General features: G+C 39.7%; 1 protein-coding gene across 3 annotated transcripts in view; it reads left to right on the top strand.

Moving 5' to 3' along the window:
- Positions 1 to 12,080, top strand: part of CDK7 (cyclin dependent kinase 7) — a 34,218-nt gene that overhangs the window by 2,638 nt on the left and 19,500 nt on the right. The window contains exons 2-5 of one of the 3 annotated variants that reach the window (XM_074952661.1): positions 2,280 to 2,339; positions 3,615 to 3,648; positions 8,957 to 9,024; positions 10,901 to 10,969. In XM_074952661.1, coding sequence (XP_074808762.1) covers positions 2,280 to 2,339; positions 3,615 to 3,648; positions 8,957 to 9,024; positions 10,901 to 10,969 — 231 coding nt within the window. Of the gene's footprint in view, positions 1 to 1,251; positions 1,316 to 2,279; positions 2,340 to 3,614; positions 3,649 to 8,429; positions 8,547 to 8,956; positions 9,025 to 10,900; positions 10,970 to 12,080 lie in introns of those variants that run through there. The other 2 variants (XM_074952663.1, XM_074952662.1) reach the window with 2 other exon arrangements.

Genomic DNA, 12,080 nt, shown 5'->3' on the forward strand with positions numbered 1-12,080 from the left:
AGCATATATTGGCGCCCCGACTTCCGTTCTCTCTCTCCTCCAGTCTTTTTTTAAACCTCCATCATATCTGCTCTTATTGGTCTTCTCTCCCTTTTTTTTCAGTCTGTTAGGTGGGAGTCTCTCCATGAATCTAATCACTTTCATTGCCAATTTCTGAACCCTTTCTCATAGATCTCTTAATATAGACTGACCTGAACAGAACCAGTGTTCCAAGTAAAGGCATTCTGTTGGCTTGTATAATATTATATTAAAAATATTTTCAGGATATTCTATCCCATACTTTAGACCCTACCATTTTGTTTTTTGACCACTTCTGTGCATTGATCTGGCTGACACCTGTGGCTTTTCTTGAGCAGTTACAATTAATTTAGAACTCAGCTTTGTGAATGCATAGTTACTCCTTCCAATGTGACTAGCCTTACCTTCCTCAGCAGTGAATTCCATTCATCCTTATGATGCCTATTCACCTAACTTTGTTAGGTCAGTTAATTAGGTTTATTAGTGCCCAAGTCTTCTCTAGTCTTGATTAACCTAAATAAGCTGGTCATGTATATAAACCTTGTCACTTTACTCTTTTTTTTTTTTTTTTGGTTCAGATCACTAACAAATCTATTAAACAGAACCTTGAGTCAATCCACTGATATCCGTGGTATCTTTATACAACACACACAATGGAGAGTCATATAGGCTTCTGTCTGTGGGTGGGCAATTCCAGTCTCTATCCATTTATTGTAGCTGGTATCTGCCAGAACGCTGGTTCCTGCTTTTACTCCATTACTGAGAGAAGGGCTTCTGCAGAGGAAAGAGCTATGCCATGTTTGCCCCAAGTATGGCAAGATCTATTTTGATAACTCATTGGATTTTCCAGAGCTGAAGGCCCTCCACCCAAAACATCCTTTTCCCCCCAAACCTTCAAGCTTCACATGAGAGACTATTAGCACTGTGTCCTAGGTGGTGGTAACTGAGGGCAAAGTAGTTTTGAGATGGAAAAGGTCTAACTTGCAGAGCACTCTAGAGATAAGGATCAGCACCTTGAACTGGATCCAGAACTCTGGGGGGGGAATGGGACATCACTGTGAGCAGAACAGTGAACATATCTACTCAGTGTGCACTTGTGGCCAAAAACCTAAACAATATTAGGATGCATAAGGAATGAGATGGAAAGTTATAAAATGCCATTGTAATATTTTCTGTATTAATCAGTGGTTTGCTCTCACCTAGAATAATGTATTCCCCTTTGTTATTTCTCAGAAAACTTCAGTATTCTGCTTGGATTAGAACTAGCAAGAAATCGCCACACAAGACACCTCTCTAGGTAAAACTAGCAAAGGGCTCATCAAATATTGCCTAACCAAGACACTTGAAAGCATCTAGCTAGCAGTCAAAGACCACAACTCATGTAAAAAAGAAGCTGATTATAACCTCTTATCTTGCCAACAGTGGTAACTGTGGAATTCACTCAGGTGGTCATTGGGGGAACCACAGCCTTTACATAGTAACTAAACATTTACTATTTATTCAGTGCCTTAATTGACACATTCATTATCACTCAATGAGGATCTGCTCCCTGTAGGAGGCTGCTATTCCTGCCCTGTATTTTTTTCTTCTCCATCCCCCTTCCTCTGTTTCTTTTCTCTCCTCTGCCTTTGGGCCAGTCTTCACTCCCACCCCCTTTCCCATTCCATCTGCTAAAGTGATCAGCAGTGAAATAGTTAATGTTGACACTGAAGTCTCACTGGTATTTAGAGTTGACACACCAATGGTGAGGGAGAGACGGGGGGAGTTCATCTTTCTCAGTTACTGTTTTGGGCTGTCTGCAAACTCAGGCAGAGACCACAATACTGGTTATGGTCATGTTTGGAAGGCTTTCTTTGCTCCCTATGAGAGGTAGAAAGTTTTTAAATGTGAAAGCTTTGTTTCTGCACAATATGAGTGTTGTTTGGATCACACAAACACATCACAAAGGCTAGATCTGACCTGCTAGCCATATGTTGGACACCCCTGAATTAGATAAGAATATGCACAATTGTTATAGCTACTGCTAAAGAGTCTTCATAAAACTTCATGCTTCTGTGCTTAAGCCAATCTCTAATAGCAGTTAGAGCACAGTCACGAGGGGCAGGGTTTTTTATGTTGGCCACTGCTGAAGATGGGATACTGGACTTTAGGTTTGATCAAATATGGCAATTTCTTTGTCTCTGAAGAACACTAAATTATTCCTTACCTGTTATATGGTTAATATTATTGTAAACAAGGACTACTGTTTTTTCTTGTCTTAGTTTGCCACTGTTTATAAAGCAAGGGATAAGAACACCAATCAAATTGTTGCTATTAAAAAGGTGAGTGTTTTGTGTGCTGTTTTATGTACGTACTCCGCAATCAGGTATCTAGTTGCTCTTGAAACTGTTCAACGGCTTTATCCATTTAAAGAGAAGCTGTGATTATTTATTCCTATGGCACCAACAGTGTGTTGGTTGGCCAGTTGGTTGACCAGTCTGAATCAGCCATCTCAAATGTTCTTTCATAATGTAAAATGGTGGCTTCAACACCATTACATTTCTAGGTTTGTGATTGGTCACCCAGCTCAGAAGCTGGAATTTTAAATATTGCAGACAATATTTTGGAGGGCTGTTAGTTTTTTATTGCATGTTTGGGTTTTATTTTTTTTAAAGTAATTCCAAACCTAATGTTAAACTTTGGGTCTTCCACAGACTTGAGTATCCTCTTCAAAAGATGACTGATTAATGTTTGTCCCCCTCAGATAGACCTTTTAGATGGTCTGGCTATTGGTGCTGGGGAAATCTTGCTTTTGACTGTCAGATTTCTGTAATTTAGCCTTTGGAGTAAAATGTTTACAGTGTGATTGCTCTTTTCTGATTTGAAACAACACAACCTGATGAGGTTACAGTAAATTGTAATGTTGAATATGAATGTTTTAGATATGCTTTGAGGGACTCTTACTAGGATGGAATTACCATAACGAAGAAGCAAGTATCCCTCAGCTTTGTCTGATAAGCAAGGTTGAGCCATTTCAATAATGCAGTCAGATTAAGTATTCATATTCAAGTACTACTACTTCTCTACTACTGCTCCCATAAGACTGTTGCTGTTTAAAATTGCCATTGAGAACAAACTTGTTTGCACTGAAGAATTGCTGTAAGATCACGCAAGGTTTTGTTGGTTAAAAAATAACTTCAGGACCGAAAAATGTTTGGCATGGGATAAATCTGGTAAAATCAGAATAGCCTGTAAATTTGAGGTGGCTTGCAACAACCATGTGGATGCCAGTCTTAATAAAATTCGTACTTGACATGATTCACTTTCTTGGGAGAAGCCCATTACTGGTGTAATATGGCTTTGCAGGCCCAGACTGGGGTTCCAGTTACAAAACTCTTTTTGGTAAGATTGCATTATGTTTGGCTTTGGGAAACATAAACACCTGTTCCTTTTGTAAATGCCAAAGCTACAAATTCACTTTTAAAAATAAACTACTTAGCTATTTAAGATTTTTTAACACTAAAACTCACTTTATCTTTGAGAAACTTATTGAGGTCTTCAGGTGTTGAGGAATGTGATTCTAATTACAGATAATACAGCACTTACTGTTTCTTTAGATTAAACTTGGACATAGATCAGAAGCTAAAGATGGTAAGTACTTAAAATACTTGTACACCATGTCATGTTTTGTCTTTTTGCCTTTAGTGTGTTACTGTGAACTTCCTACTGTTGCTGTAGAGCAGTGAATTAATTATGTCATCTGTCCTAGCTGGAAAAGTTGAGAGCTATATTGACTGACTTATTCCTACTTCTTTGATGTAGCTTTTCCACAATAACCATACCCCAACACATACTGGGGGATGGAAAGAGAAACGAATATAAAACTCCTTATACTTTGTAGTGTTGAACATGATATAAAATCCTAGTGTCAAAACAGTTGATTTCCATTATCTAAGATAAGTAGATGTAAATGAAATATAAATAGTGGCAAATATATTGAATTTTAAAACTTTTCAGTTTTTAATAACCTTTGGCTAGTCACATAGTTAAATTAGTTTACAACATTGAGTTTACTGTGCCTTTAATGTCTTTCTCGTTTGATTTCCTGCCCACATTTCTGTTGTTTTTTCATAGTGCTGTTGATGTGCATGGCACACTAGATTGGTAAGAAGCTAGTCCTTTTGTATTTCTTTTCACACTGGTGTCTCCTGGTTTAGTATCATTCATGTATTTTAATCCTAGTTAGCAGAAAGAAGATGATTGTAGGAAGAATTAGGCTTCAAGTATGTGTCCGTGTGGATCTCATTGTAGGTGCATATGTGCCTCATGCATGCAAGATCAGATTTTTTTGAATAGTGGTGTCTAGCAGGGCTTGTCATGCACACTATGCCTCCTTGTGCTCTCATGCAAGCGCATAAAAAGTAGGGCAGGCAGAACCCTCCCTAAGATCACTCTGATTGTATGTGGCAGCAAGATGGAACCCAGAGAGTGTCCAACCCACTAGTCTCTTCAGAGACCCTAAACAGGTTTTTTAAACTTTTTTGGGGAAGAAATTTATCTTCACACTTTCATGCAAATGATGTTCCCAAAAAGAGAGATGAAATCAACTGACCCCACTTTTCTCTGGGGTGAGGCACTTTGTGCCCGCTACACTTTCATGATGGATCCAAAACCTCAGGATTTCAGCTCTGGCATCCTGCGACAGGCACAGATGATGCCTCTTCTGTCTAAGGGAGAGCCACATCCCAGGCAGGTGCTCTGTGTGCAAGTCTTTCTGTGCCATGATCCAGTGCAGGGGCACTTGGCTCAAGCTGCATTTCCCTGAGCAGTCCACGCTGGTTACTTCAGACCAAGAGATGATGGTTTCAGCCAGAGTGGGGCTAGATAAAGCAGCATTCGCCAGCACTCCATTGAGCACTACTCACATTTTATGGTCGGGGGTGGAAAGAACGCAAAAAGAGCAGTGTTAGTACTGATGATCTGACCACTTAACATTGAAGTCCCCAGTGCATGAGATCTCAGCACTGACAATGCTGGCACCAGTGACTTTGGTTCTTATGCAGTTACCTTGAAACCTCAGACAATACAATAACACCTATGCCTGCTCATAAACGGGATTCCAACTTGCATAGTTGTACTGAGCATAAGCATAGCCCTGAGACCAAAGAGAGGTCCCAGTTAGAGCACATGGAACGTCAGTCCTCCAAGAACACAGTCCCTAAGCAGCTGGGCAGAGCAAGAGACCTGACACTGATCCCGTTATTATGTTGGATCATATTAAAGAAGTTCTGTATTAAAATCACAAATGAGTTTGATTCCCCATAGTTTAAATTCCAGGGTATTACTAATTAAGAGGTCTCTTGGTACTGTTTCTCTCCCTCTGTGTGAAACTTGCAAGCTGCTAATTCTGTTAGTACGTTCTAAGACAGAGTGTTCTCAAAGCAATTCTTTGTAACAACTACTACTCACACAGAGAGAGACTCAAAGCAATACTCTGTAACAACAGAAACAGCACCCAGAGACTCCCTGCCCTTTTGTTTTATTCATCTCACTTTGTTAACAATTGTGATTAAAATAGAGATAGAGGATGTATGTGGATGGATGCTTGGTGTGGATAATAACTGAATGATCAGGGAGGTGCCAGCCTAAGAATCCAGTGTCCATCGGCTGAAGAAGGTGTCAAGTGGAAATAACCAGAGGACCCCCAGAGGGCAGACTGGAATCCACCCAACAGCCTCAAGAATGGGAGAACCAAAGAACAAGATAACATTTGGCAGCACGGAGCCATCAGAAATGTGCCATCTGCTGATTGATTTAGCAACAGCATGATGAAGCAATTCCCATAGACTGGCATAGGAAGAAATTCCTATAAAAATGAACTCTAGAAAGTGAGAACTTTGGGGTCTGATTCTGCAGACCAACTTCCAGGAGCATCAGATGATCATCTGACACGGCCCTGCTCCCTCCTCATGTCCAGGCCACCTGACCAGTGGCTTGGCATGAGCAACTCTAAGGCTGGTAACTATGATGATAACCTTGCAGAACCCGTGTGTGTATGAATGAATGAATGTGTGAATAAATATGAAATTGAATGGAATGTTATAGCTATAACTAACTGCTTACTATGACTCTTTCTGTATTCACAATAAATGTGGCATTTTGCCTTTTCCCTTTAATAGGATCCTGCTGGTTTTTATTTTATTGGTATAACAACTGTTACTTGTGATGGGGCTGAGCAAGGACCTAATGCTTTCTGTAGATGCACCCATATATCGTCCGCAAATGTTCCTAGTACTGAAGAGGTGGACTGGACTAGGACCGGTGCCTTGCCAGTTCCCTTTGAAGGGGATATACACACCTTGCCATTGCCTGTATATTCTTGTTAGCATTGAACAGAAATCCTTTGCCCCTGCCAATGGAGAATGATTCTAAAGAGGGCACAAGGAAGCCCTCATTCAGAGCACTGAGTGCTGCGCCAAATGGCATGGGAGTGACACTGGGTCAGCCAACACAGCCGGTACCCATGTAATGTTCCATCTTGGCCATACTGGTCTTACTGGGGCCTGTCCTCCCACACCAGATGATCAGAAGATTGTGGTGCCACCTCCTGTTGCGGAACTGAATTGGTGGAAGGAACCCAGGAACATTCATGGAGTGGTACCATCAAGTACTGGTTGGGAAGCCCACCTTAACAATCTACAAATTCAAGAGATTTTTGTCCTCCGAAGACATGGGGTTCCACATCAAGCCATCAGGTTAGCCTGTAATCCCACAGTGGATATCTTGTAGGACGACAGCTCTGCAATATGCTACGTAAACAAATTAAGAGATATATGCTCATTTCGTCTCTGCCTGGAAGCCATCAAGCTCTGGACATGGTGCCACCAATACTGGAGAACGTCAATGTCTCCATCTCCCAGGTGTTGGCATCAACCTGGCAGACTTCCTAAGCAGGCAGACAATTATCACCGTGCCACGTGCTAGAACTTTTGTCCAGAGTAGGCATGAGATTGGGGTTGCTACCAGGTGCCTTCTTTCTGCAGTGGTCCCAAGGCCTATTTTTTGCCTTTCCACCAATTCCCCTGACCCTCAGGATGACTTCCAAAATCAAAAGGGACAAAGCCACGATTATTCTCATAGCTCCCTGCTGACCGAGGCAGTCTTGGCTCACAGACCTGCTACAAATGTCCATCCTGCCTCTGATCCAGCTCCCAGACTGCCTAGACCTCCTCTTACAAGACCATGGCAAGATACTCCATCCAGACCTGAAGCCCCTGCATCTATTCTATGGCTATTGGCTAACTAAGTACCACAGATATAGAATGCTTCCTACCGGTCCAGGAAATCCTGATACATACCAGGAAAACATCTACCACAATATATTCATCTAATTGGAAGAGCTTCTCAATGTGAGCATTGGTCCAGGCCTCAGTACTGAACATTCTCTATGACTTGTTGCATTTAAAATAGGCTGGCCTTTTGTTAATCTCTTGGGGTCCACCTTACATCCACCTATTCAGTGGTGCTGGTCTTTTCTCACCCCGCAATATCTAAATTTTTCAAAGGGTTGCTGCACACTTACCCACTGTTCAGAGAACAGAATCCTGCCTGAGACCTCAGTTTAGTCTGTCTGAGTCTCATGGAGACCTCGTTCCAACCTCTCACAGAATGCAGCTTACACCACCTACCTCTGAAGATGGTCTTCCTAGTGACTATTGCCTCAGTCAGGAGATTGAGTGAGCTTCAGTCACTTATGTCCAAACCCTCCCCATACCACATTACATAAGCACAAAGTGATGTTGCAACTTCACTTGAAGTTCATTCCTAAGAGTGTCTCAGAATTTTATCTAAGCCAGTCAATCAAACTTCCTTTGGTTTTTTTTTTTTTCAAAGCCACACTCAGCACTGGGAGTGTGTGCATGTCCATGACTTGGCTTCATTATATTGACAGCACCAAACCGTGCACTTCATATTTCTAGCCATAGGTGGGCACTTTAAAGGTCAAGCTGTCTCTTCGCAAAGAATATTGAAATGGATAACACAATATATCTTGCTGTGTTACTTGCTGGCTGGTGTATCTCTCCCATCAAACATCATGACTTGCTCCACCAGAGCACAAGCAACATCCTCCACTTGCTTTAGGAATGTTCCAATACTGCTGCCTTAGACTTCTAATGTGGAGTAACCCACTAACCTTTGTCAAACACTGTCTTGGACTTAGCTACCAGGTCAGCTGCCAAGCTTGGGAGCGCAGTATTTCAATCCCTGTTTTACTGATATAGCTGCAACTTATTCCCACCATCCTGAAGAGGATACTACTTGACTGTCACATACAGTGGGATCTACACTAACATGTACTTGAAGGAAGAATGATTACATACACTACAGTAACTCTCTGGTTCTTTGATATCTTATCGGTGTGGATCGCACAGGTTACATGAGGCACAGAGTGCATATGCTGCCATGATGGACATTGCTAGTCAAAAGAATCTCCTCTCTCATGGATGATACACATGTACAACCACAGTGGGATCCACAGTTACTGCTGGGTAAGTAACCATTTTTTAAAAAGCCTTAATTGTTTGATAGGTCAAGATTTGGTATACTCTTCTAGGTCTATGCCAAAACTTCTCTATTTTGCCAAAAGGGGGCATACACTACTATAGAAACAATCACATCCTAAGGTATGAGAATTTCCACCTACTTGTAGATGTGAAGTATTTACTGTTGTCTGCTGTGACGATGCATACCCAACTTTGAATTACAGTGATGTACTTAGTTGCAATTCTACAAACTTAATGCATTTTTTCTTGCTCTGTAGTCTAGATCATAATTTCTCAAACAATCATAAATGACCAACAACATTCAAAAGAAACTGAATTAGAAATTCTTATTGGTAGCTAAATTGAAGTTTTTATTTTCTGCTCCTGCCTTTGATGTGATATTTCTTTCAATGTAGGAATCAACAGAACAGCCCTGAGGGAGATAAAATTGTTACAGGAGCTAAGCCATCCAAATATCATTGGTGTAAGTATAAAATGAGTACTACTTGTGGCATCTGCAGTATGTCAGTCCCTGAATACTGTAGATATAAAACAGTATATCCACAAAGACTTACTGCTGTGATCATGGAGATTTTTATCTTAATTCTTATACTGGCCATCTTGCAAGTTGGCAAACCATGATAAAATATTAACTTTAATAAAAAGGCAGGTCTCAAAATCCACATGCATTTTTGCCAAGGGTTAGTTGGAAACTTTTGCTGTTTAGGTGGGGGGAGAGTTGCAAATCCTGAAAAATTCAAATTTAAAAATAAAATTGATTGTGAATCAATGCAGTGTGGCATTTCCCTGACTTTTTGCATGTTGTCTTGCCTCTGTTGCTACTCCACTTTCCTAAGCAACAGCCCTGTGAAACTGACAAGGTCTGTTCAGTTTCACTAATGCTATTTAAAATCCAGTGGGCAGCAGTAATACTTGTAGTTCAGAGCATGCATTTTTTTAGTTTTTTGACTTTCAGCTTCAGATAAATGTATGTTTGTTTGTTTGTTTGTTTGTAAAGGTAAGTACTAGTGATGGGTGATTCTCTAAACGGTTGGTTCAGATAGACGTACAAAAGTTCAGGTGCTTTATTTAAATATTTTCCATGGAAGTATACTGTTCTTGCTGGATCTCAAGCCCATTCTTACAGCGTTTCCATACTCGTAGCTGAAACCAGGAGGTGCTGAAACACATGAATTAAAAAGCAGTTAACTTGACTGCAGACATTCAAAAAAGGCTTTAGCTTGTATGTTCTCTAACTCATTTCAGCATCTTTACTAGGATGGGCAAAACTGTTTGAGTCTTTGACAGATAACTTGCAAACTTAGACGTTCTTAATTGTCCACTTTTGAACTGAAGTCCTAAATGCTGAATTATGGCCAAGAACAGTTTGCCAAAACCATACAAAACTGAATCCACGCAAGCAGGGACCACGGGTGCCTGATAATAGTGGGGGGGCGGGGGCAGAGGGGGGCATGCTCAGTACAAGCTAAGCAGCAAATGGGGAGGGGGGGAAGGAGGCATGTGACCCTCCCCTTATGCCTCCCCTCTACACTCAAGAATAGGTAAAGCATTTTTGAAAGAGCAAGAACAAGGAAGAGACTCCATCGTGCTCTTGTCTGCTCTGTTAATTTTTGATATAACTCCCACTGTAGTTCAGGCTGTGAAGGTAATCCTATTTTATAGAAGTGTCTAACTCTGTTGTTTAAAATATTCTTGGTAAAATGTAGTAATTCATTGATATATCTTGCTTTCTACAACCAACTCTCTGTACAGCTTTTCATGAGTGATTTACCCAAATACTTGGATGCTAACATTGAACCTGTATTGTTAAATTTATTCACCTAAATTTGGGGTTTTGCTGATTATGTACTATATGTAGCCTATCACTTTTTAAACAAACTTTACATTTGTGGATAATCCTAGCACTATACCCAGACATTCAAACACTCTTTTCTTAACCTGTGTATTATATATTGTTTTAACATTATCTTTAATAAATTTTAATTCTGTACAACTAGTACACCTTCCATTCAGGATCTGTTTTTTACAAAGTCAAATTTAAGCCCCTTAACTTCCTTGTGAAGTGGGTTGGAATGGTCATTTCTACTTTACAGATGGGGAAACTAAGACAGCATTTGTAATTTTCTTACGGACACATAGCAAGAAAGACAGCCTGAATGTCAGATTTCCCCATACTGCCCTCTAATCGCTACAGTATGTTCTCTTCCCTATATGTGCAACCCTGCTCCCCCATCCTGAAAACCCTCACAACACATACTGAAGTGTCACAGCATTAAAATATTAAAAGTACTCTGCAGTCAAATATATTTTTCATTTTGTGGTGTATTTTGGTTTTCCAGCTTCTTGATGCATTTGGACACAAATCCAATATTAGTCTGGTCTTTGATTTTATGGAAACAGATCTAGAGGTAAGACTGCTTTAGCTGTTGCCTTCTTTTGATTCAATACTTGGAATGTTTTAATTTTCAATATTGTGTACAAAACCATTGAAATACTGGAAACCGTGATAATGTATTCCTTTTTCATATGCAGATGGTATCTCCAAGTAAATGCATCCTGAAAATACTTATATCAAGAAAGATTAGTGATTTGTATTTGTAAGACATCAGAATCTGTAACATGAATTAGACAAATACAACTTTGTCAGTTCAGGTCGTATCTTTTTAAAATCTGTTTTATAGTATATTAACATTCATGCATTCTTAATTAGGATGCAATGCTTTACTTTTTAATACTGCCCTAGACTGTCAGTAGGCTTTTGTCAAGAAATAGTTTATTAATCTCATATTTGTGTAGTATTAACGTTTTGAGACCCCAGTCATAGACCAGGACCTCATTGTGCTAGACAATGTACAATCAGTTACTGAATTTTGTAATTAGTAGTAGTAGGCATGCAATCCTGTTTGAATCTGTTCTGTTAACCTGTGAATTGGGTGCATTCCAAGAAATATAGATCACATATTATCCATGGATATTTTTCTGTTTTGCTGATGCTTGATCCCTATTGGAGTCTACATGAGTAAATCTTCTCAGGGGATTTGATATCACATGTTTTGAAGAATGCATCAAAATAAAGACTGTAGTAGGCAAGAGTGCATGTTAAGTCAATGATGGTTGTGCATGTGCAGTGACTATCCATGCTTTATAGGGAAGAGAGCTTAATTTAATGGCAGTAATATGTCATATATAATGCAGTGAGCAGCAAGAAGAGCATATACAAACATTAAAAGACTAGTTGTCTGTTTCACTAATATCTGTAATGCCTGTCATAAAGGAAGATCTGCTTCAGCTAGAGGAATACAAGATCAAAACAAAGTTAATATATTACTAAACAAAATGAAAGTTTTTTGCTAATAGCAATGTTTACCCTTTCCTTGATGATGATGTGCTCCAAATACTCATAGGAAATCAAGCTGAGACTTGTAAAATATCAACTATTAGTTTTGATCTATGTATTTTCCTAATATGTTTACTTAGTTTTGAATTTTATAGATAAGTAAAGTTAAATCTATTTGTCTA

Source organism: Natator depressus, chromosome 5, assembly GCF_965152275.1.
Source record: "Natator depressus isolate rNatDep1 chromosome 5, rNatDep2.hap1, whole genome shotgun sequence".
Taxonomy (NCBI): domain Eukaryota; kingdom Metazoa; phylum Chordata; order Testudines; family Cheloniidae; genus Natator; species Natator depressus.